Source organism: Centrocercus urophasianus, unplaced genomic scaffold (genome assembly GCF_019232065.1).
Source record: "Centrocercus urophasianus isolate 14NV4802_14NV808 unplaced genomic scaffold, USGS_Curo_1.0 seq_41, whole genome shotgun sequence".
In the NCBI taxonomy this organism is placed as follows: domain Eukaryota; kingdom Metazoa; phylum Chordata; class Aves; order Galliformes; family Phasianidae; genus Centrocercus; species Centrocercus urophasianus.
The window spans coordinates 4,329,507-4,353,698 of NW_024884989.1; the positions used below are offsets into that span (position 1 = coordinate 4,329,507).

Below are 24,192 nucleotides of genomic sequence, written 5' to 3' on the forward strand. Positions count from 1 at the left end.
TCAAGGCGTCCGCGCACCAGCGCAGCTCTCCTTCCGGCCCCTCTGCGCCGGAGGCCACTCTTTAGATGGCACTTCCCGTTTCTGCGCATGCGCAACGTCCCTTGCCGCTCCCAAGATGGCGCCGTGGCGGTGACCGGCCGGAAGCGGGCTGTGTGAGCGGGGTTCCTCTGTGGAGCGCGGCCCCGGCGCTCCGCGGCACGATGATCCCCACCGAGGAGATGTCGGCCCGCAGGAGGGAGATCGAGGACAAGCTGAAGCAGGTGAGGCTGGGCCGGGGGGCAGCCGCGGGTCCTGTCGGTGCGTGGATGTGGGGCTGGGCCTGCAGCCTCAGCGCGTTGCCTCGGAGACGGGCCTGGTGCTGTGAGCTGCGAGCCGCCCCAGCTCTCCTCGGGGCCGGGCCGTGTCTGTGCGTCCCTGCCCGCTCCTGGGGCACGGAGGCTTTCTGAGGGCTCGGTCTCACAGCCGCAGCTGGGCTGTGGGTGGAGGTGCGTGGTGTGAGTTGGGGTGGTGGAGGCGTTGGTTTTGTGCTGTGATTTGAGCGTGAGGCTCTGGGCTCGGGGAAATGAGCGATCCTTGACAGCCCCGCTCCTTGCATAGTGCTTCTCGCCTCGGGTTAGATGCTGTTTTCTCTCAAGAGGTGGCGTGTTACAGTGTGGCCTCAGATCAAGCACGCAGATCTAGCAAGACCTGTACAAACCCGCGTGTGGTGTTTAGGGAACTGAGCACTCGGTGATCTGAAATGGAAACTGCTTTTCATCCTAATTGCAGGAAGAAGAAACTCTGTCCTTTATCAAAGAGAGTCTTGAGAAGAGCGACCAGCTCACAAAGAACATGGTAAGGAGCTCCTTGAAGTTCAGCCTTAATGTTGGGTCACGGTCTGTTCATCCTTAGGAAAACTCATATTCGAGGGCGGTGTTGTACTTATTTGAAGGATACGTGAATGCTTTTACACTCCACAGGCTGGTTTCAAATCCATGCCTTTCTCCAAGGGAGGTGTGGGTGCAAAGCAAAGGCTTCATCTCCTTACAGTCTGTCCTTTCTCTTGGGGAGAGGTATTAATAGGCCCCAGACTAATTTGTGCAACAGCATCTTGTTCTTGCTTCACAAAGGCTGGTCTTATTTGGAATTTATTTGGTAATACTTTGCTTAAGAAGTAGAAAGTAATTATTGCACTCTGGTGCTGGTAAGCCCTTAACTGGCATATAACATTCAGTTTTGTGGAAAAGTCATAGAAGCACCACCAGATAAATCTGGAGGATTCATCATAAAAGTGCATCCTGAAAGAATTGCATTTTGACCCAGAAGAGATGACGTTAAGACACCCTCTGTGGGCTTGCTAAGGTTTTCTACAGTTCAGAAACGACAGATCCTTTGGGAAAACAAATACTTACAGCATAGAAGAACGTTCGTGCTGTACTGTGCCTTTGTGTTCTACTGCTTTGTTTTACATCTTAGTGTTGTGGAGCAAGGTGGCTGCCAGGTGATGTTTTTACTGATCTCTTGTATCTAAGGCACCTCCAGGCATTTCCAGTGGCTTTGTCTTGCTATCAAGTAAAATTTTGTTCTTCTTTAGTACTGTTTTGGTATGTTTGCATGCTTTACAAATGTAAGGTTGGCCTATCTTTGACAGCAGATGATCTGCGTTGTAATTTATTCATTAGGACATAGAAAGTTTAAACAGCCTGTCTTAAGGAGCCATGGCAAATTTATATCAAGCCTGGAACAGAAGTGAGGCCTGAAGGTGCCGGATTGCCCTACTCTAGCTGCTGACCTGTAGTGTGAATTTGTGTGGAGGGATGTCCTCAACTCTTCTGTCTCTCTTGGCACGTAGGTTTCTATCCTTTCCTCCTTTGAAAGTCGTTTGATGAAGCTGGAGAACTCGATCATCCCTGTCCATAAACAGACAGAGAATCTACAGCGCTTGCAGGAGAACGTGGAGAAAACCTTGTCCTGCTTGGATCACGTCATCAGTTACTACCATGTGGCTAAGGACACAGAGAAGATCATAAAGGAAGGGTGAGTTCAGTAGCTGGGTCTTGCTGAGGTGCTTCATCCTACCAATTTTGGGGTAGAGAAGGTGCTGACTCTGCACACTCAGTTTCCTCGTATCCTTCTCGCATTCCTTTTCCACCACTCATCCCCTTTCTGACTTTGCTTTCAGCGATCCTCAGAGGGCAGAGTCTGCTCAGACTGCACTGATGTCTCTTCCAGATTTTACACGTGTGCTGCCATATGAAGCTCATGACCACTGTTGGCTTCATTTCTTTTCTCTACCCTTTTCCCAAAAGTTCACTCTTCCCTGTCGGTGCCTCCATGATGAACTGAAGCTGTGCTGGGGCCTGCTTTCAGTCTCTAGGAGATGTGATGGCCCTCCTTCCGGGGTGCTCAGTCATCAACACTTCTGTGCTTGCTGCATGAATTGGCTGTTCAGCTGTGGCACTGAGTGGAAGCAAGAGTGAATTCATGAACTCCTTCAAGCTGGAGAGAAAGTGATGGAATTTTTCTGTATTATTTTCATCCTGAGTCTGTCCTGCTGCTGACTTTCTATTTTTTTTTCCTCTGATCCTTTTTATTTTTGCTTTTATTTTTAGCCCCACTGGGAGGCTGGAGGAGTACTTGAATTGCATGGACAAAATCCAGAAAGCAGTGGAATACTTCCAGGACAACAATCCAGACAGCCCGGAGCTGAACCGTGTGGTAGGTCACAGCTCTGGAAGCTGACATGGGAGAGACAGGGCCAGCCACAGCCCTGCCACTTGCCCTCTTGCTGTGAGAGGCTGGGGGGCTTGCAGCCTGGTAAAGAAGGGGTTTGGGCACAGCTGGAAAAATGATTGCTTTGGTTTCTGTTTGAGTCTGAACCCAGCAGCGTTTTTGCTTGTGATATTTTGCTCTTTTCATGCTTTATGCCATTAGGATTTCTAAAAGTATTCCCTGCACGTAAGATAGAGATGCTAGAACCTTCCCTCTGAGTAGCTCTTGTCAGCCCTTCAGTTGCTGGAGCAGTATGGGAGATCTTTTTCAATCCCACTTGTGTACCGAGCGACTCCCAGGAATTTTTGTATGTAACTAAGTCGTTAAAAGTCTCTTAGCTACAGGCATTGGAGTTTGAAGCATGCAGCACTTGACAGTGATTAGAAACACTGCAGAAAGTGTAATCTCATGCAGAAAGACTTGTGAGTGACTGATTACAGAAACCCTGTTCTTCTGTCCCCTGCTGTCTTGTGCCAGAAATCCCTCTTTGAGAGGGGAAAGGAGTCCTTGGAATCAGAGTTCCGCAGCTTGATGACACGGCACACCAAACCTGTCCCACCCATCCTCATCCTGGACCTGATCAGTGGGGATGATGAAATGGACACGCAGGAGGAGATGTCACTGGAGCACCTCCCAGAGAGCGTCCTGCACGACGTCATCCGCATTGCTGGCTGGCTGGTGGAAAATGGCAGGAATCAAGGTTGGCAGCACTGCCTGATGTGCCCTTGTAGCTCTGTGCTGAGTCAGTGCTCTCCCACTGGTCGTCACCTGAGGCTGAGGGCAGAAGCAGGGTGTTGGAGCTGCAGTCATTGGCTGCTGGGCTATCACAGAGGTGCAAGGCACTGATGACTTTCTCCTTTTTGTGAACTATTTGAGAGTCGACCGTTTTTAGTTCAACGGGACCAAAATGAAAGCAGCACAGAATGTTTTCTTCAGTCTGTACACATCCTCCCTGTTTTGCAACATCAGAGTTTACCTGCATCCTTATACTCTGTTGTTGACTTTTCCTTTGCTATGAGATGACTTAGTGGACCTGTTACAGGAAGGCTGTTCTTTCACATACATGCAGCTACTAGAACTACCCCCACTCCAGTGATCTAATTCTGAGTGAGGATTACTGTGCCAAGCAAGTATGACAAACAGCCTTAAAAGCTGCTTAAGAATTTTTCCATGATCAAAGGAAGCAACTGAAGTATATATGGCTCATTCTTATTAGGCAGTTTATGTTCTGCTTTCAGACAGTGAACCCCCCATTTAATCTTTGTAGGCCCTGAAAACTGAGAATTGTTTGAAGTCTTTCATGGTGAAAATGAAGTGCTTGGATTGATTTCAGAATGTCTTGCACAAACATCTCCCATCAGTTCCAAAGCTGATGCTCTCTTGGTTGTGGCATGCATTTACTCTTGGGTGTGGTGGGAGGGTCTGAGTGAATACAGCAGAGGAAGGAAGCCTGTTTTTTAAGAAAATAGGAGAATTTTTCCAGCTGTCGTGTATCAACAGGACAGCAGCTGAGCCTGAAGCGTGGGCAGGTGCTTTGTGTGCTGGAGTCAAATGCAGGAGACTCTTGAGGAATGGGTTCTAAGGGACTTGGGCTGGAGAAGAGGCAGGTTCAGGGTGTGGTAGTGACATGGCGAAGGGAAGGGGATGGAGCTGGAGGAAGAGTAAACAGGATGGAAAGGGAGAGCACTGTACTGAATGCAGGGTTAATTGGCTTGTCCTTCGAAGCATCCTTCTGTAAGAAAGGCCTGGAGGTGATTTGGTTGGGTCTGGTGTGAGAGATGTGGTAGAACACTCTGTGGCTTCTTGGTTGTAAAGTCAACCTCAGAGCTGTGGCAGGATAAGAAGAGTGGGAATGGAGGATTCACAGGGATTGCCTGGATTCCATTTCAGGTTTCACCATCTCTGATCTCTATCTGTTTCAGTTTCTCCATTATGAGATAGAGAGACGTCTGTCTCCTCTGCACTGTCATTGCTCTTGCTACTGAGTCCATTTGTATTTTGGTTTCTGGATTTGGGTGGTTGGATTTGATATTCTGGGAGGGGAAAGCCCTTGTTTAGTTTCCCACATCAATGCTGTTCAAGTCCCCCGTGGGCCACGGTATTTCAGGAACATTTTTATTTCTTTTTTTGCCATGCAGTGTTTCCTGTTTGCTCATAACCCTGCTTCTACTTTGTCTCCTTAGATTTCATGACAGTGTACTTCCAAATCCGTTCAGTCCAGCTCGACCGCTCCATCAAGGGGCTGAAAGACCACTTCCGTAAGAACAGCTCTTCTACAGGGGTCCCCTATTCCCCTGCCATCCAGAACAAAAGGAAGGACACTCCCACCAAAAAGCCAATCAAGAGACCAGGTGAGTCCCTGATTGGGGATCTCTGTAGGTTCTGTCATCTTGCCTGGGTGTTTGACACACTTGTGCAGGACCTCTTGCTGCTGAAGTAGATTCTGGGCGCTTTCCAGGCAGGAGAGGAATGGGATTTCAGAAATTAGCACCTCTTCTCTGCCTTGGATTCAATACTGAGATTACAGACCTTATCTCCATTACTCAAGTCGCTGGGTCTGTTCTCTGGGGTGGGTTCTGTATACAGGGAAAGAACAAGGCATTATTTTAACAGAGGAAGTCGGCAAAAAGAGACCGATGAGAGAAGGAAATTAATGTGATTTGACAACATTTGTCCTCAGCCTTGGAATATCTCCTGTGTTACAGCAAAGTGGGAAACTCAGACCTGATGAAGCATATCACTTTGATCTCTAGTTATGAGTAAATAATTACTGTGCTGTAGGAAGCTGAGGATTCATCAGGGGTTGAAGCAGGGACTAGGCAGGTGCCTACAGACAGGAGGGCCAAAATTGTGCTGGTCAAATTTTGAAAGGGTTGTTCAAGCTTTTGCCTCAAGAGCCTATCTGGCTCTTGAATTACTCTGCTTGCCTTCGTAATGGAGTTTTACTGTGTTCTCTGCAGCTGATGAGGCTGAGCGCTCCTGTGTGCTGCTCCAGCTGGAGTGTGGAGCTGGGGCTCTGGGCTCTGAAATATGCCATCAGTGGGAGCACGGCTGGGAAGGTCAGCAAAAGCTGGCACGTGCCTCCCATGGCAAAGCAGTGATGCTTTCCCTCTGTCTATCCCAGCACCTTGCTATCTCCAGAGTAAATAGGGGTGGAAGTCAGAAAAGAATGGACTGTTGTGGGTTTGTTTAGTAAAATACTCTCTTCCAGTCCAATATTTTTGCCTTGTTGTCCAAACACCTCCCATGGGTTCAGGAAAACGAGAAATGTGGATAGGGGATGGGAATAGATGGGGTGGGGAGAGAGAGGGTGGAAAAAAACATCCATTTTAATTGTGTTGTGTTTATTTTTATAATCCTGATGTGAACGCAGTGCTCATCCCAGGTAAAGTATGTCTGTGTGTGTGTGTGCTGCCCTGGTGCTCGCTTTCTTCACTTCTGAATGGAGAGGCTCTGTTGGACCTCTTCGTGCTAAAGCAGAGGGTGTGCCTGGGATATTGGGAGAGGGAAAGCTGCCTTCAGAAGTCTGTACATCCAGAGATGCCCATCTGGTGCTTTTCAATCAATCTGTGCCATTGCTGCTGTGCCCTGGAGCTGTTCCTGAGAGCTGATGTGTGAGTTGCAGTCAGTGAATGCAGGCAGCATTCTAACAGATGTTCCCTGTCAGCAGAGAACTGCCTGACAAAGGGATGTCTCACAAGTCACTTGACATTCCTGTGGAGCTTTTAAAAATGTTCTTTAGCATTTTTTTTAAATGAGTCTCAAATCTTGGCTGTTTACACAGTGCAAAAGCAGTCCACATAAGCTTTTGTTTTCTACAGACAAGGCTCCTCCGAAATGGATGCATTTGGGCATCCAGAACTTCTGAATACCTCAGCTGTAAACTTGCCAAGAGGTCTGGCTTCTTTTTGCTCAGTTTAATCACAGCCTGTGAGATGGGTCAGGTAGCAGTCGCAGAGCACAGTGAGTGCACTCACAGCTGACAGGGTATGAAGGACAGAGCATTTCAGATGATCCACTGGGGATGCTGTCAGCCTCAGGGATTGCCTCCAGTCTTCTGTGAGCAAAGGCAGAGAACCAGACTGTGGCTCTTGAAGGGCAGGAGTGGTTAAACCTCATAGGACACCCATCTCGTATGGCACTAAATTGTAGTGAAATGAGATGAGGGAGCTTATCTTTCCTTACTAAGATTCACCAGTATTTCTGCAGTTCTGTCAGCTTTCAAGGACAGCTCCTGAGGTGAAACTCTGATATTCTTTCCACGTTGGTACAGTGGTTCTCTTAATAACAATATTCATCAGATGGCATTTAATTCACCTGATTTTAGCTTTTGTTCAATTACAGGCAAATAATCTTGGGGTTTTTTTCTCTGCTATTGTTTTAGTAAGGCAAGTACCACACATTTGTGTTTTAGGTGAGGGGTTTTCTCACTGTTTGAACAAGGGAGTGGATTCCCTTGATCCTCAGGGAAGAGTATCCCAGTGCACACCCCAAGGCACACTTTAACCTGTTGCAGGGGATCAGTAACAAACTAAATCTGATGTTCTATAACCTTTTCACCCACAGAGCAAAGTGGAAGGGAAGTTGCAGCTAAAGGCAAAGTGAGATATTAGGAACAGAGTAACAAGGCAGAAACATCCCCCTCCCCCAGGCAGCGTGTTGGATTCTGGAGAACGTGCTCCATTCCTTGTATTGTGTCAGAGTCTTCATCTCCATCACTGTTTCATTTCTTGGTGTACCCTGCATTGTCTCCTCTTGTTAAGGCATGCAATAGAAACACCTCCAGCAGTCAGATTTTTAAAGCCAGATCGCCTCTGATCTGAGACTTGCCAAGCTGAGTTGGAGCAATCTCTGGTTTTTATTATTTTTAAAGCAGTTTGCTGGGAGCTCTTCCCCAGTTTGCTTCCTTAGCAGCTCGGTTTTACCTAGCAGCAGGGTGCTACCTGAAGACAGGCTGTGTGCAGTCTTTGTGTGGCAGAATAAAGAGACTGTGCCTGCTTCCCATATTGATCACTGCCTGGCTGGAATGAGATGCTTTCATTAGCAGCTGAAATGCCATCCCGTTTGGTCTGAGAGCTGCCTAACAAGGGAAAGCAATCGTGGAACAAAAGCGTTTGCTTTGCACTAGAATCCATTAAAGGCTAATGCCAACGCTAAGTAGGAGGGATATGGCAGCACTGTCTACAAACATTTAGGGTGTGTGTCAGTGTGTACGCTGCTAATTGTTCTTATGTAAATGAAGGCAGAGGTGTTTCAAACTCTCACCAGAGAGGAAAACCATGGGGGTGAGCTGTGAAGTGCCCTAAGGTCCCTGCGAGGGGAGATCCTGCTGGCAGCAGCAGTAGTGCTGTCTGATTTTTAAACCAAAAGCAAGGTTTCTGAATGTAGCTAGGGGTGAAGTGGGAGAGTTGGGTGTGAAAAGCCTCAGGAGGCTTGGAAGAAGTGATGTTCTTCCCTCTCACTTGACCATGTACAAGAAGCTCAGAATGAATCCGTCAGCACGAGGTCATGAGTCGTCCCACTTGCCTGGTGTGGGTCTGGAGTTTTCCTGCCAGCCTAATGTGGTTTGCAGATGATGTTCTCCTCCTGTTTATTGTAAGCAAGCATGCATGTTCTGTTTATTGAAGCCCTGGGGAGGCACCTTGGTAATTCACTGGGAACCTCTGTCCCATTGCTGTGCTGCTCAGATTGAGATGCCGTGTCTGCGAGATGTGAGGATTCCATCCGCCTGCCAGACACCTGGTCAGTGTGTAGGGTTAGGATTAGGGACTGGGGAGCAAGAAAGCACAGAGCCCTGGTGTGAGGGAGGTTGCAAAGGAAGATGAACTGTGCCAAAAGGTCTCAGTGTAGGGTCCTTTTCAAGATGACCCCAGATGTGGTGGCTGTTGGAACCGGTCAGTGCCTGGAGAGACAGTGCAGTGCCCTGTGATCCTGTGCCTCAGGGCTCTGTTCTGCAGTGTGCTCTTGTTTTCCTCCCAGGATTAGCTTAGTCCTCAGCTTCTGGCAGCTGGCACTCATCTCCTGCCTGCAATATGTTTAACATTTACTGGGGGATGCAGGCATTTTCTGCACGTTTGAAGTATTTATTGCTTTAAGATAGAGAAATGATTCTTAGTGTTGTTGGCAGCCCCATTTTTATTTCTTTGATCCCCTTTCATTTACTCAGCCCGTTTCTGTTTCATCTTTTTCTATGGAGAGTCCATCTGCCTTCCTACAGCTTTCTGTTCCCTGTTGTGCAGGCGAAGGTGAAGCTCTGCTGTGGGAGGGTGTCCATGTGCTTGTGATAACAGTAGCTTACTGCATGACCACTAACCTTCTAATGTGGAAACAGTGCTTGGTTTTCAGTTGTCCCATTAATGCTTTTTTGTGTATGCTTTCTAGCAGTATATGCAACACCAGCTTTTGTTCAGTTGTCTGTTTTTTATTTGTGTGTGTTAAGTACAAATCTTTTAACCCACTGTTGTTTTTTTTTTTCCACATGGTTTTAATTGATTTGAGGTTCCTTTGGAAGAAGAGTGTCTTGGGGATTAGGGTGACTTAATACGAGTTAGACATGGGTGGGCAGCATCCGTTATTCTGATTCCTATGATGGGAATTGCTGCTGCAATTGCTCTCGAGTCCAGAGGTTGTCACTCTTTTATGCTTCCTAGAATGGCTTCCTAGAATGCCAGAGATCATTCCTTGTCTTGGCTGTGGGGATCTGTATTGAGCATGCTCAGCAAATACCCCTCAGGAGGGCACCCCTTCCTGCAGCTCTGAGGATGAGCTGTGTTTGTGGCTCTGGGAGCACGCAGTGCTGTGCTGGATGGAAATTGTCCACGCCACAGCTCAGGGGAGGCTCGGCTGCAGAACAGCTGTGTGTGTTGTGTAGCCTTGGCTGAACTTCATAGCCTCCCCTTGAAGAAGGGAGACAACCTGAAAACACCGCTGTGTCAGCACGTTTGGACATGAGTTTTGGGTTCTTCACGTACTGAGCATGCTCAGTGGTGCCCAGCATCCTCTCGCTGGGCCCAGGTGACAGCTGCTGGTGAAGGGCTGGTGTTCTGGGTTTGTTTTCTTTCACTCATTTTCTAGGTCTTCTTGTCTCTTCTCTCTGGCTCTGGTGACAGGCACGATCCGTAAGGCTCAGAACCTTCTGAAACAGTACTCTCAGCATGGTCTAGATGGGAAAAAGGGGGCCTCTAACCTCATTCCTATGGAAGGTAATCACGGCTCAAGCTACTTCACCTTTGAGCTTCTCTGTGTTATCAGCCTTGCTTTTCCAGGTGGGGCTTCCATTAGCCAAGTGCTTGGTGGACAGCATCATGAGTACAGCTATCCTTGGGGAACTGGGGAGGTACTGGAGGGCCAAATGAGGTCTCTGAATGTAGTGGCTAAATTTCCAAGTCTCTGTAGACATTAGTGCAGATGGCGAGGAGTCTTACCTTAAAGCAATCGGTCCATCATGGGAACGTGGCTAATGGAAGCTCTGCTCTGATGACATCTGCCTGTGGTGTTTCTGTTCTGTTCTTTTTTGCCTGGACTTTGAGACATTCAGTTTCCTAGCGACCTTTCCAAACCTGATGTAGAAGTGTTACACCACAGTGAGCCCAGTGCATCATCTGTGAAGGCCTACCTCAACAGTCTCCTTCCATATTCCAATCTCCTGTCTTATCAGAGAAGAAAGGTCGCTTGTTCAAAGCATCTGTAAGACCTTTTTAGCTCCTGCTACGTATTCATTTGAAGTAGAGCTGTTCAACACCTACACTGTAGTCTACTGGCTCCCAGGCAGTGATTAGAATCACTTAACTTAAAAAAGTTCTCAGTGCTGAGCAGGAGATGGGCTTTGAGTTTGTAACGGTTGTGGGTACAAATTGCACTTCTGGTGCCCACAATTCATTTCAGAGCTTATGACTCTGAGGAGGTTCAGGTGACACCTGTGGCCCAGGAAACGATTGAACTCTCACTTCTCATCAGGTTTCAAAGGGTTGCTATTGCTGCGTAGCCCCATGCAGGGATTTGGTTAGGTAGCATTCCTGGAACTGCGTAGGGAAAAAATGTGGATCAGATGAAATAAGCCAAGCTTGAAGCAGCTTCCAGCCAGTGTGAGCATCCATGCTGTAACCACCCTGGATAAATTGCGCCTTCTGTTTGTGCCGGCTGACATCTCACTAGGTCATGAGCATGACTTACGAGTTAAACACCTTTCCGATACCCTGAGCGACAAGCATGGGCCGGTTGCTGGTAAGTACCATGTTGTCACTTCATAACAAGCTGGCTAACATCCCTTCTTTTCAGCATGTTTCACAGTAGTCTCGTAGCCAGCGGCTGTTCGTCTACGTGGTAGTCCTGAGCACGGGCCTTTTCTGGCTGTGAAGCTCTTCTCAGTAGAATTCACTCCTACTAATTGCACACAGCCCGAGCTCTCAAACGGGGAACCCCAGTTTTGCCTGAGCAAAAGCTGATGGCCCCCGTGCTGAGGGGCTCTTTCCTGTAGGTGGCTGCTGGCTTGGTTAGTGCTGAAGTGCAGCAGACAGGGATCACGTGTGGCACGTAGCACACCGCAGGCCATGTGTAATACCACACCATGTTGACTTGTCATTTGCTGACCAGAACTTTCAAAAGATCATCCTGAGGTACCTGTAATGTTGGTTCTTTCTCCATCTACAGTTGCTGCTGGCAGGAAGGAGGCAGCAGCCTGCAGCTTAGAGAAAGCCCCTCTGCATTGATTTTGCTGCTCTGTAGTGGTTACTGCAGGAATCGGAGCAATGCAGGATGATTTGAGTCCATTTGTATCTGTCCTGTTGACAAATCCAGCTAGTGGCTGGCATGAGTTGTATCTTACTGGCACTTATGCCTACCATTTAGGTTCCTTGCTGGGTCTTGAGATGTTCATATGCTAAGAATTTGAGTATTCACATTTGTGTCTAACATTTTGTGGCAGATACCTCACCTAACTGTGTCTATATTCCTGCTTCATAGGAGTTAGTCATCCTTCTGCCTGTTGTTCTCTTTAGTTACTGCTTATGTGAAGAGGCTGTCTTTCAGTGCAGCCTTGATTTCCCAGAAATGCTGATGCAGTGTGGCAGTTCTTCATCTACCTGACAAACGGAGATAAGGAAGTCTAAAAATATGAGGAGAGGCATTGAATAATTCACCTCAGACATTCCTTAGTTTAGTACTCTGTGTTCAAGCCCTTGTTTAATTTTAGTGTGCATCCCACAAGAGCTTCAAACTTGCCTTCTGTCACAAGGCTGAGAAGAGCTGGTGTTATCCTGATGTGTCAGTTGCCTGAACCACAGATGACTCTGCATGCCTCCTCTGGGGTTGCAGAGCTTTCCATGCACAAACCAAGGGGGCACCAGGATGGGCACAAAGCCAGAACTGCTTGTTTAAGAAGAACCATGTAATCCGAGGCCTTGGAGTGAGCAGAGGTGCTGGAAGCTCAGTGCATATTTGGTTCTCTTAAAAACATCTTGCCCTTACAGGGAGGGATGATGTGTTCGACATCGAGATCGATGCGTATATTCACTGTGTGAGTGCCTTTGTCAAACTGGCCCAGAGTGAGTACCAGCTCCTGACAGAAATCGTCCCAGAGCACCACCAGAAGAAGACTTTTGATTCCCTCATCCAGGTCAGTTGGGCCTTTCCTCTCAGTATCTCTTGTAGAGAATACATACCAAGTATTTTTTCCTTCTTCTTCATTATGAGGACGTGGATTCTTCCATCTGCTCTGGGTGCCCAGGAGCACCAGCACGGCTAATGCTGTTCTCCTGGACCTGTGCAGGGAACCAGCTAAATTGACATGCTCGAGGGGTATCCTGAGCCCCTTGTGCTGGTTGGGCAGAAGTCACTGCTTGCTTCTGACTGACTGGCTCTGTTACAGGAGTCATTAGATAACTTGATCATGGAGGGCGATAACATTGTCTCAGCAGCCCGGAAAGCCATCATCCGACACGACTATTCAGCTGTGCTCACCATCTTCCCCATCCTCAAGCACCTCAAGCAGATGAAGCCAGAATTTGACCAGGTCTTGCAGGTGAGTACAGTGGGAGTGAAAACAATCGTATGAGTTGGGTTTTCTGAACAGTTTTGAAAGAAATGACTGCAGTGGCTTTGCACAAAGCAGTGTCACCTCTGTCCTTCAGCGCAGTTGCACCCATCACTCCCAGCATTGCTTCTTTCTGTGATGCTGGGCCAGCACCTCTCAGCAGGAGTTGTATCTCCTTTGTCATGACTTGGTGATGGACTATCTACATTACTGTGTAACATACATCACCACTAATCTGACACTGCACTGTTGAGCTTAGTTTAAACTGTGCTTGCTGACATCTGGACCATCGCCTCCTCCGAGGAGAGCCTGCTTGGACCATGACACAAGGTACTCCAGGTATCAGATATGGCATCCAGGTTTAGCAAGGCTCTTTTCCATCTGCTTCCAGCTGGAGCTGATGACTGATTCACCAGCCTCTGTTAGGTACTGCACAAGAGGAAATACAAGAGGGAGCAAGTCCTGGTTGTCATTAATGTCGCAGCATCTTCCTCTCCTGTCACACCAAAGAATGCAGGATTTCACTCATTGTTGATTAGGGCTATAAATATTCTTTTGATGCGTGGTGAATGAGATGATTGGGTATGGAGGAAAGAGAAGGATATGTGCTGGACTAAGGGTCAGATACTGCTTTCTTTGTTCTGTTATGGGACTATTTCAGGGAACTGCAGCAGGCACAAAGAACAAACTGCCAGGGCTGATCACTTCCATGGAGACAACTGGTGCGAAGGCACTGGAAGAGTTTGCTGACAACATTAAGGTAGGATTACCTTCACTGTTCTCTCTACCAAGACAAGCAGGTTTAGAAAGGGAGGTTTTATGAGCAGAACTCCTAGCTGAGCTTTTCACTTCCCATGAAAGAGATCACCTACTTTCTGACTCTAAAGCAGGGCTCTGCTTGCTGGATTGTATTGGAGGCTCAGCTGCAAATACTGAACGCTGGCTGCTGGTTTCAAATACAAGAGGCCTCCACAGATATTCAAGTCAAATTTCAGAATTTAATCCTGTTTGAAAAGAAAGGAAAACTTCTGACTTCAGAAGTTCTGGAGGACTCAGGCTAAACTGTCCCTTTGTCAGGTGGGGTTTGATCAGTGCAGTGACCTGTAAGGGAGCTGGACGTTCGATGGTCATGCCCTGAACAAAACCCGGTGATCCTGAGCTGCCAATGCTCAGGAACTGTGTTTACTGAGCACCAGAAGGTGGCACTGTGAGAGACGAGGATGGAGGTGTTGAGAGGCTAAATGAACGAGCACAGCCCGCTTGCAGCAGCAGTTGTATTGTAGATGCCTTCAATTCCCTTACGTGCTCACCATAGTCTCTTTCTTTCTTCTTAGAATGATCCAGACAAGGAATATAACATGCCAAAAGATGGGACAGTTCACGAACTCACCAGCAACGTACGTGATGGTGATTTGAGTCGTTCGTTGTCAAAAACAGCATCTGAAGAGGTTTTAGAAAAAGCAGTGGGGAATTTTCTGGTTTTAAATTAATCTGTCTTGGTGTTAGAAGGGCAATTAACCAGCTTCCATGGAAAATCAGCTGATTACTCGTTCTAAGATGTGATGTGGTTGTGTGGGTACAACCCACCGACTCAAAAGAGCTTAGGAATCTGTTTTTTGAAGGCTTTTGAGTAAGAAGAGATGTGTTCCTTCATGATCCTTAGTAGCAGAGTATAAAAGCAATTGACTCTGCATTTCCTAACTTCCCTTCCTCTCCTCCAGGCCATCCTTTTCCTACAGCAGTTGTTGGATTTCCAGGAGACAGCAGGTGCCATGCTGGCATCTCAAGGTACATGCATGGGGTTTATTTGGGCATGCAGTTCCTTTCCCAAATCACCTGGACATGTTCCCTAAAAAGATCAAACCTCTGTGTGCACTGTGAACTGGTTCTCCTCCTGTCCTTTGCCTTATGGTGTGTCCTGTCCTCCAATCTGCCATGACCATATAGATGTTTTTCTGGAGAGCTCCAGGGTATGCAGTGTTTCCTTGCTGGCCTTCCCCATTTCCACATGCTCTTGTCAGGTACTTGTCAGACTGATAGATATGGTAGTATTGAGAGAGGATGCCTTGGACATTTAGCTCTAATCTGACACAGAACCAATTCCCTGTGACTATACTGAGCAAGGTCCACCTCAGTTAGCTGTAACCGGGTTGTAAGGTGATGAATTGCCTTCTTTCTCTGCCACATTCTCTGGTCAGAGTACAACAGCAGTAGCAAGAACAGTCTCCTCAGTGTCCAGCTGGGACTCCTCAGCTATTCATGTGCTGTGAAAAGTTATCAGTGGGAAAAGTTCTAGCTCTGCTCTTGAGGTTGCTAAAGAAACTAATTCCAGAAGGAAGTACGTGTGTTGGAAGCTGAGAGTACTGGCCTAGAGTAACGATGCTGAGGATGCTGCTGCTTATCAGCTAGAGCTTGACTCCTGGTTCTGCACAGAACAGCAGCTCCCAGCTCTGTGGTGAGCCCTTGGCCTAGGCAGAGCTCATGCTATCAGACAGGTCAGAACAGAGCAGGCTGGTGAGGTGCAGAGCTGGAGCGCAGCGCAGGACATCGGTGCATGGCAAGGCTGTTCTCATTTTGGGTTTCACTCTGGTTACTGAGTTTTGGTCGAGGTCTGGTTCCTGTTCAAGTGGCCTGAATCACTCTAGACAGAGCATCATCAGATCAGAGGAATTTGGGAACGTTCACTTCTGTTAACAGAGGCGTCTGCTCTGGGATGGTGAATTGCACCCAAAGGTGCTTCTCCAGTGACGCTTTCCAGTTGCTTGCTCAGATGTGGATGTCTGGAGTTGAGTTTGAAAGCTCTCATAGCGATCCCAAGTGATGGGAAATGCATGCATTTTTTTCTGCAGTGTTCCCTTCAAGTAGTAACAACAAGAGCAAAGCTTATCAGTTAAACGCAGTGACTGCAATCTGATGCTTTTACTGCCTGCTGAGTGGCTCAGCAGGGCCCTGTGTAACCACGCAGAGGTAGGGTGGGATGGTTTTACTTCTTGGAAAGGTTACGTGGGTCGTGAAGTTCGTTTTGAGGCCCAGTGAAGTGCTGCTGATGTATGAGAAGGCTTTTTTTGTCTCAAAAGTTAGCTTGAACTGACAAGGTGTCTTGCTAAATGCAAGCAATGACAATACAAACCATGTCTCTAGCAGGGGAAGGAGGTTAGACTCAGCCTTTTCTCCATTATTTCCAGCTCCATTTGTGGCCTTGGAGGGACTCCTGCCTGCTGTCTTGTGTAACTGTCTGTGCTGCTTTGTGTTAACATCTGCTTAGTTCTCAAAGGGAAGGTGGTCTCTAACCTGTGTTTTTGCACTTTGCGTTTCTTTTTCTCTCTCCTCCCTTCCCCTTTTTCTCTCTGCTCTGCCTTAATCCTTTTAGTTCTTGGGGACACATACAATATTCCTTTAGATCCCAGAGGTAAGCAGACTCACCCTCACATGCCCACTTATATTGCCTTGTGATGTAAGTTAATTCTTTGTTCTCCAGGAGTGATAAATTAACACGTAAAAGGGGAAAAAAAGGGGGAGAGGCACATAATTGAAAAGGGAAAAAGGGGAGGGGAGGGTAAGTAGCTCTGCCAATGGGCTGGAAAGAATAGGGCTTGTCACCTGCAGACAAAGAGGGATGCCACATGAGCTGAAACAGGCTGAAGGCACTCTCATGGCACTGAGTCTGTTTGGCATGGGCAGCAAATTGGCCCAGCTGGTGTCATGCCTTATGCTATGTGTGCTTGCTTCCTCATTGTCCAACTCCTGGCAACAGGAGCCCTGAGGCCTTTCCCATGGGGTGCTTACGAACTCAGACCACCCGAGCTAGGCCTGGCTGCCAAACTCTCTGGTGGGGAAGGAGGAGATAGCTGCCCTGTATGTCCCAAACCCACAGGCCCTCAGGGGCAGGAAGCCATCCTTGTGGCACACAGACAGAAGGACGCGTGCCAGCCTGCAGTCACTGCTTGCCTATGAGCAGGTGTTTGTGCTGGTGTGGTCTCTTGTACAGAGCCAAGCAGGCCCTGTCAGCAACTGTGGGGATGGCTGAAACTTTCCAGAGCTCTTCTGCTTGTTTCAGTTACTGCAGTGTGCCTGCTGTTAACAGCTCCAGCTCGTTTGTTCTCTGCCTGCAAATTGCTGTTGCTTAAAACCCCGTTTTGGGTGGTGGGGATAGGAAGGGGAGGGTGTGCTTCTAATCAAGAAGATGGAAAGTGTCGTCTGAGCACTAGGGAAAAGTTTTTGCCAGGGTGCTCAGCACCTGATGCAGATGCAAGGATCATCCTCACCCTGGATAATCCACTGACGATCATTACTGAAGCAGGGAGCTAATGTCACTGACAACAAGAGCTCAGCACTAATTCTGTAGCAACAGGGAAGGGGCTTGCCTGCATAGGATCAGGCTGACCACATGTGCCCTCCTCTTTCCCGTTGCATGTTAACTGGCCCGAGACTCTTTTCTTTTCAGAGACCAGCTCTTCAGCTAGTAGTTACAGTTCGGAGTTCAGCAGGCGGCTGCTGAGTACCTACATCTGTGAGTACTGTGCACATCTTCCCACGTTTGCATGGGCTGTTTTGCATTTGACTTCTTGGGTGAAGAGTACTCTCCACTCTGTGATCTTTCCATGTTTGAGCTGGAGTATTATGCAGAAGTTGGATAGAAATAGTTGGACTGGGTGTTTTGTCCTGTTAAGTCAGACAAGACAAAGTACAGTGCAGAATCTCATTTTGCTTTGATTATCAGTTGCCTTAAACTATTTTCATGCTGTTCTTTGGACCTTCAGTCCTGCCTGAGTGCAGGAGGGTCTCTGTAAAATCTTTCTGTTTAACAGTAAAACCATCAGGTGAGTTCACAGTACTGCCTTGTGGTGATCTGTTGCAATGGTGGTCAGGTCTGTCAGGTTCCCTGAGATGAACCTGTGTTGTGGTGAGGCTGAGCCTGATCACCCATGCTGGACCTGGAACTTGCTCTGTGTTGCCAGCTGCAACCAAGCACTCGTTCACTGGGAGGTTTTGGTGACTTGCTGAGGAAAGATCTGTGTAAAGCTTGTTGGATTGCAAGGTACAATGGCTGTACCCTTGCCTGTACATTTAGTTGAGGCTGTGCTATTTGCTTTGCTGTGGATTCCCAAGAACAGCACAAAGCACTCTGAATTTTCAGTAACAAAAGTCTCACTGCAAAACTTTTCGTCCTCTTTAAGGCAAAGTGCTGGGCAACTTGCAGCTTAACCTTCTTAGTAAATCCAAGGTTTATGAAGACCCAGCTTTGAGTGCCATTTTTCTGCACAACAACTACAACTACATTCTGAAATCTCTGGAGAAGTAAGTATGTATTGCAGTTAATCTCTCTGAAGTCTAGGCTGATGCTCAGTGCAGTTTCCAAGCAGACTCTGGTGTATTGAGTGCGTTTGCTTGCACGTCTGTCCCAACTCTGCTACATTGAGTTCTTGAAGCTGCTCTTTTGAAACTTTGCCCTACGTATAAACATTATGTTACAGAAGAGTGGAAGATGAAAGCATCAGAGATGCCTTATGTTGCAGAGAATCCTTTCATCTTGAGAGGATTGACAGTGGTGCTTTGGAAAGCAACTTGGAGTAGCTCCTGTCTCCCAGTTTGTGCATTTCAAGGTCCCCTTACAGTAAAAAGGCACAGATCTTGCTGATAGCAGCTGGCTCGTGTGCTTCCTCATGTTTTCTGTTCTTGTTCCAGGTCTGAGCTGATCCAGTTGGTAGCTGTGACACAGAAGACAGCTGAGAGGTCTTACAGGGAGCTCATTGAACAGCAGATCCAGACCTACCAGCGCAGGTCAGCTGGCATCCCCTCAGTTCTTCCCTCAGTTTTGTTGTGGTTTTGTTAGAGCTTCTTGAGAGATTCGTGGTCAGTGCTGGTGGAGGGTGGGAGAGATTCACCTAAACCAGAAACTAGTCTGAAACCAAACCCAAATATTCTGTTTGCCAAGCAATTGATCTAACTTAGAACCTGGTCACTGTGGAAGGCTTCGGTGGGTGCTTTAATCCAGTTTGGCCTTTGTGTCCTGGATGAGAGCATAATAGCTCTGGTGAGGTATTACTAACTCCTCTTTGTTCTTTTCCCATCTCATTTTGAATTCAGCTGGTTAAAGGTGACAGATTACATCTCAGAGAGAAATCTGCCTGTCTTTCAACCAGGAGTGAAGGTGAGAGGATGGACAAGGATGTTTTTTAGGTGATAGAAACTGCCAGAATCTTGTCCTTTGTCACTTTCAAAAAGTCCCAGAAACCTTTGTTACATCTCATGCCAGTATTGCTGTGTGCAGTGAATGCTGTGTCTGGGACAAGAGAGGGAACAGCACTGCCTTCTAATCTCCCCTATCCAGATTAACACAAGTCTTTCTAATTTCTGCCTCTAGTCTTTTCACTTGAGCAAATACTGCTCTTTTGGATTTGCAAAAGCTGGATACCTTTCCTTAGAAGGGGCTCAAAGCATAGAGAAGTCTATTTTTATGCCTGTTCTGGCTGAAAATTACCCTCTTTAAACGTACTTCAGACAAAAGCCAGTTGCTGTATGTAGGGTGCACTGCACACTGCAGCTTTTTCTCCTCCCTGCTTTAGGACAAATTTGAGCTAAACAGGTGGGATTTCACTTGGATGGGGAATTTGTGGGCAAACCATGATGTTGGATTTTTACTTCTTTCCCTCCTTGTTGCAGCTCAAGGATAAGGAGAGGCAGATGATCAAGGAGCGCTTTAAGGTAAGGAGGGAAGAGATGGCATAGGAACATCCCATGGCTGATTGGACAGAGAAACAGGACTGAACTAAGATCTGCCTAAGGAGGAGGCCTGTCCAGTGGAGATCACCAGTGGAGGGGAAAAATACTGCAGTAGAGACACGATTGCAGTTGGGACACTCACCAGGTTTTATTTTGGGCAGGGCTTTAATGATGGGCTGGAGGAGCTGTGCAAGATCCAGAAAGCCTGGGCAATCCCAGACGTGGAGCAACGGGACAAAATTCGGCGGGCACAGAAAACCATTGTGAAAGAGTCCTATGGTGCCTTCCTGAGCAGGTGAGAACCTCTTGCAACACTGTCATCTCTTCTGTGGATTTATGGAGTTTTTGGGGCCTAGGCTAGCCAGAGGTAAGGCACTTTTCTACTCTCCTGTCTTGGCTTTGCTATCTTGCACGTTAAAATGTCCCCCAGGGGGAGTTCTATTAGTTGTCAACATTTGCTTGTCACCCTGGTTCCTTGCTCAGTGAGTGCAGGTGTTCTACTTAGCACAAAGCTTTGAGCCACTTTACATTGTTCATGTCAACCTCAGGAGGCCCACTGTAGATATCCTGTCAGATTGAAGTGCAAATGCTGGAGTGGAGCTGATTTCTCAGGCAGAGGAAGGGTGCAGGTGGGAGCAGCCTCACTCAGTGTGGAGAAGAGGAGGTGAGAGTTAATGAGTCTTTTGCTCTGTTCCATTTGCTTGCTACCTGGGGGTTGTTTTCCTTTGCAGGTATAGCAATGTGCCCTTCACCAAGAACCCTGAGAAGTACATCAAATACCAGGTCGACCAGGTGGGAGAGATGATTGAAAAGCTGTTTGACACATCAGCATAAACCCACAACTTGTACTCTTCAGCTGCCAAGTACAAGTCAGTGCTCTTTCAGCAACCTTTGTGACTCCCTTCCCCTCTCCCCTACCCCATTGTTGTGGGCAGGGTGTTATACTTGTATTTATCAGATTTATAAAGCTGTGGACACACAACCTCCTGTCTGTCTTTGTCTTCTTTGGATACTGAGCAAATACTGAAGGTGTGCACTGCAGTGCTGTGTCTTGATTTATATCTGTACATCTTCAGGCTCCTTCATAAATACTCAAACTTCGATGCACAGCTGACACAGGGAGTGTGTGAATCCTTTTGGTACAGTCCTTCTCTTTAGGACAGCAGGCTGTAAGCTCTGAATTGTGCTGCCTGCTTCCCTGGTGGGTTTTGGGAATCACATTTCTGTAGGATACCAAAGGATTTTCCCCTGGTTGCTCTTAACTCTCATTCTCTTTAGTAAGGAGGCAAGATGATCATTCTGAGGTGTAGTATTGTCAGTGCTGGAGCTCAGCAGACCTGCAGCTCTGCTATGTGCAGGGAATGTTTTACCCCAAAGCTTCATTAGCTGTCCCAGTAGCAGCTCTTTGTCCTGTGTGAGGCCATGGTAGAAAGGGCAGCAGCATGCTGCAGTCAGGTTGGAGGGCAGTGAGAAGCAGAGGGAGATCCTTGGCATCCTGACTGGTTGCTGCTCCTTGATGTGAGGCAGAACGTGTGTCAAAATGTTTCCATAGTGATGTCTGCAGAGGACCTTCTTCCCACTTCTTCTTTGTACCCTGTCTTGGTACCTGATGCATCTCTTTCCTGCAAGCAGCCAAGTCCATTCTCTTGATAAAACCTCTGAGTATCACATGAGAAACAAATGCTGCTTCCCTAGCACAATTTTCTGGGCACTAGTCCAGCCAGCAGTGTGACTTGGAGTGGTACTTGCAGGCTTGACTATGGAAGCTGAATTTGGCCATCTTCACACCAAAGCCTTTCAGAGCTTTGGAGCATGTTTGTCTTTCTGTGTTCTCAGTCCTCCTTCTCCCACCTCACTCCTGCTCTTGCTCCATTGTGGGGTCTTATCTATCATTTCCCTATGGGAACACTTGAAATAGGGGTTTCCATAGAGCTAGGTGTGCTCACAATAGCTGCTACTTTGCAATCTGGAGCAAGTCCATTATTCACCTAAGCGTGTGTTTACAGAACTGAATGTATGCTGGCACCTAATTAGCCCAGCAATGGAAGAGCCATTGTGTCACCATCGGGGCACTGCAAAGCAGAATGGGGGGGGAGGAGGAGGAGAGGAGGCAATGGGGCAGACCTCAGCGTGAAATAGAGTGAGAGCAGGTGGTAGAAAGGTAGGGAGCAGGATTTTAACCCTTCTGCTGCTGTGCATTCACCAACCCTGCCTTTTCTTTTCCACACAGCTTGCCTCAGAGCTGCGAGGTGGGCTGTGTGCTAGGAGCAGCCTGACCCAGGGGGTTGCAGAGCCAATGGATAAAGACTGACCCAGGGCATCTCTCTTCTCATGTTGCAAGAGTTGGATGTTAGAGCCTGGATGAGAGCACAGGTCCTGCCATGGCAGAGCCTGGGCTGCTGCCTGCACAGACAACTTGTTCTCAGGTAGCTCTTGGCCTTTCCAAACCCCTGACTTTTTAATTATAAGCCTAGATCTAAAGTATGGTTTGAAACACTCAGGTGGTGTAGAAAACTCCTTTAAGACAATAAAACAGCAGCAATGCCATTTGAGAGGTTAAGTCCAGCCCAGATTTGCTCCACTCTGTGGGTTTAAATCTCAGTCACGTCTGCCTGGCCCTTTGGGTTTGCAGTACCCACCTGAGAGCCCTCTTCCCTGCCTTCTGATCTCCAATGCTTGAGGAAATCTGAGATTTCAGAGTTGTCTGTTTTTCCTCTGCAAGCTCTGAGAGCTTCTCTGAGGCTGGCAGGTCCTGGACAGAGTGTTTTTAAGCATAAAGCAAAGCACTGCTGGCACATGTTATGTGCAGTGTCAAGCATGCTGGATGCACGCTCTGACATTCACCAGAATGATCTGGATTCCATCTTTCTGGATCTGTTTCTGCCACAGCAGTGATCTGATGTGTATTTCTTTCTCTGGGAGAGCGGGTGGAATTTGTTGATGTGCTCAGGCTATAAAACATGTGCTTTATTGCAGCTGATTCCAGGACAAAGTGATTCACCTGGAATGGTTGCAGGCAAAGCTGAGGGAAGGAAGGGGGGAGCTTAGCAGCCTTGTACCTAGCAGGGGCCTACGAGAAAGCTTGAGAGGCACTCTGTCAGGGAGTCTAGGTGATAAGACGAGGGGGAATGGTTTTCAACTAAAACAGGGGTGGTCTAGATTAGATATTAGGAAGAAATGCTTCACTTGGAGGATGGTGAGGCATTGCTGCCCAGAGAAGCTGTGTGCCCCATCCTTGGCAGTGCTGAAGACAAGGCTGGGTGAGCTCTTAGCAACCTGGTGTACAGGAAGGAGCCCTCGCCCCTCTGGGCTGCCTTGAGGGTTCTAGCAGTGGCCAACTCTGCACGGTGCTCAGGACCAGCACTGCGTGCTCCTTGGCTTTTTATGGTAAGGAATGTGTGTGCAACACGTTAAATAAGAGTGACCCTGCCAACAGTGCAGTGGTTCCAGCTGAGACTGCTGGCAGAGGTGACAGCTGAAAGCTGCACAGTGCTGCTGGGCCTGACACACTTTTCCTCCTTGCTTCCTCCAAGGATCCTGCTGGTTTTAAGGCCCTTCCCTCTTCCTCCTTTACAGCCCCAGGTTCTGATCTGGCTGACAGTGCATCCACTAATGCCCATGGGCAAATGCTTTTGTTTCCCACTATTTGGACTTGAGGGGCTGGAGATCTGCTTCAGGAGAACTTTGTTTTTATTGCGGGGGGGGCCAGACTGGAGGGCTGTGCTGGGGTTTGGGAGTGCTTCCTGCTCTGGTGAAATCCTCCTTTGCTGCCCCAAAACAACAGGCCTTTGTCAAACTCAGCAGGGATGGGGACGTGGGACAGAATCCCTGCAGATTTCCTGCTGCTGGCAGTCAGGTACAGCAGAAAGCAAGATGGGGGCTCAAAAACCTCAGCCCCCCCCCTGGATTCCATTGCAATACCAGGCAGGAAATTTGACATGGTAAGCATTTAAAAGCAATTCCTGGAAAAACAGCATTAAAACTGTGCTCTGGCAAGCTCATGTTAACCTGAGCTTTCAGTCTTGTTTCTGTGAGCTCTGCTGGGCTTGGTGAAAGCTGAATTTAGCTTATTTATTTCCTTCTCCCCATTGAATTCACTTTTATTAAACTTTAACCTTTACATTTTATTTAACTTTAAGATGCTGGGGCTCAGCATCTCGCATCTGCTTCTCCTTGCTTGTGGCATCTCCCCTCCTTCTGTGTGCACCTTTGTACCCAGATGCTTGATTCCAGGCTTTCCCACCTCTCTGGGTTTGTGCTGCTTATAAGCCCTTGGCAGCAGTCACAGAGGCAGTGGAGCATCTGCTCTATTTCTGCACCATCCTGTAAATGGTGTAATGATCCAGCAGCCAGCACAGGCTTCCATCTCGTTGCTTGTAAGCAAGCAGCTATGGATCAGCAGGTGAGGATCCATACAACAGGGAGGGCAGGGGCGGATATGTCGCACAGTAGAGATCACAAGGAGCAAGAGACTTTAACTCAAATCCCACCTGCAAGGAGGTGTCAGAAGAGTGGGCTTGGGCTGCTGGAAAAGGAGGTCAGCAGATCCATGTGAATTTTGGGATGTGCTTTTCAAAGCAGGGATGGTAGTGGCAGAATGTGCTGCGTCTCCAAGTGCAGCTCCCTTCCCTGGGTGCTCCTTCCCTGGGTGCTCCATCCCTGGGTGCTCCATCCCTGGGTGCTCCATC

The 24,192-nt window shown here is 47.9% G+C and overlaps 1 protein-coding gene across 8 annotated transcripts; it reads left to right on the forward strand.

Moving 5' to 3' along the window:
• The first annotated feature begins 103 nt into the window (after positions 1-103).
• On the forward strand, positions 104-20,486 carry EXOC7 (exocyst complex component 7). 8 transcript variants are annotated; one of them, XM_042833286.1, is made up of 21 exons: positions 104-260; positions 769-834; positions 1,832-2,016; positions 2,592-2,697; positions 3,229-3,451; positions 4,935-5,102; positions 6,113-6,136; positions 9,861-9,953; positions 10,906-10,974; positions 12,219-12,364; positions 12,617-12,769; positions 13,443-13,541; positions 14,116-14,178; positions 14,503-14,569; positions 17,226-17,291; positions 17,959-18,079; positions 18,467-18,562; positions 18,869-18,932; positions 19,445-19,486; positions 19,666-19,799; positions 20,236-20,486. In XM_042833286.1, exons 1-21 carry the CDS (start codon positions 201-203, stop codon positions 20,336-20,338), a joined length of 2,148 nt encoding a protein of 715 aa, XP_042689220.1. In that variant the 5' UTR covers positions 104-200; the 3' UTR covers positions 20,339-20,486. The 8 variants fall into 8 exon arrangements, with proteins under 8 accessions (XP_042689220.1, XP_042689221.1, XP_042689223.1 ...); XM_042833287.1 differs by having other exon boundaries at positions 6,125-6,136; XM_042833289.1 differs by lacking the exon at positions 10,906-10,974.
• The last annotated feature ends 3,706 nt before the right edge of the window (positions 20,487-24,192 follow it).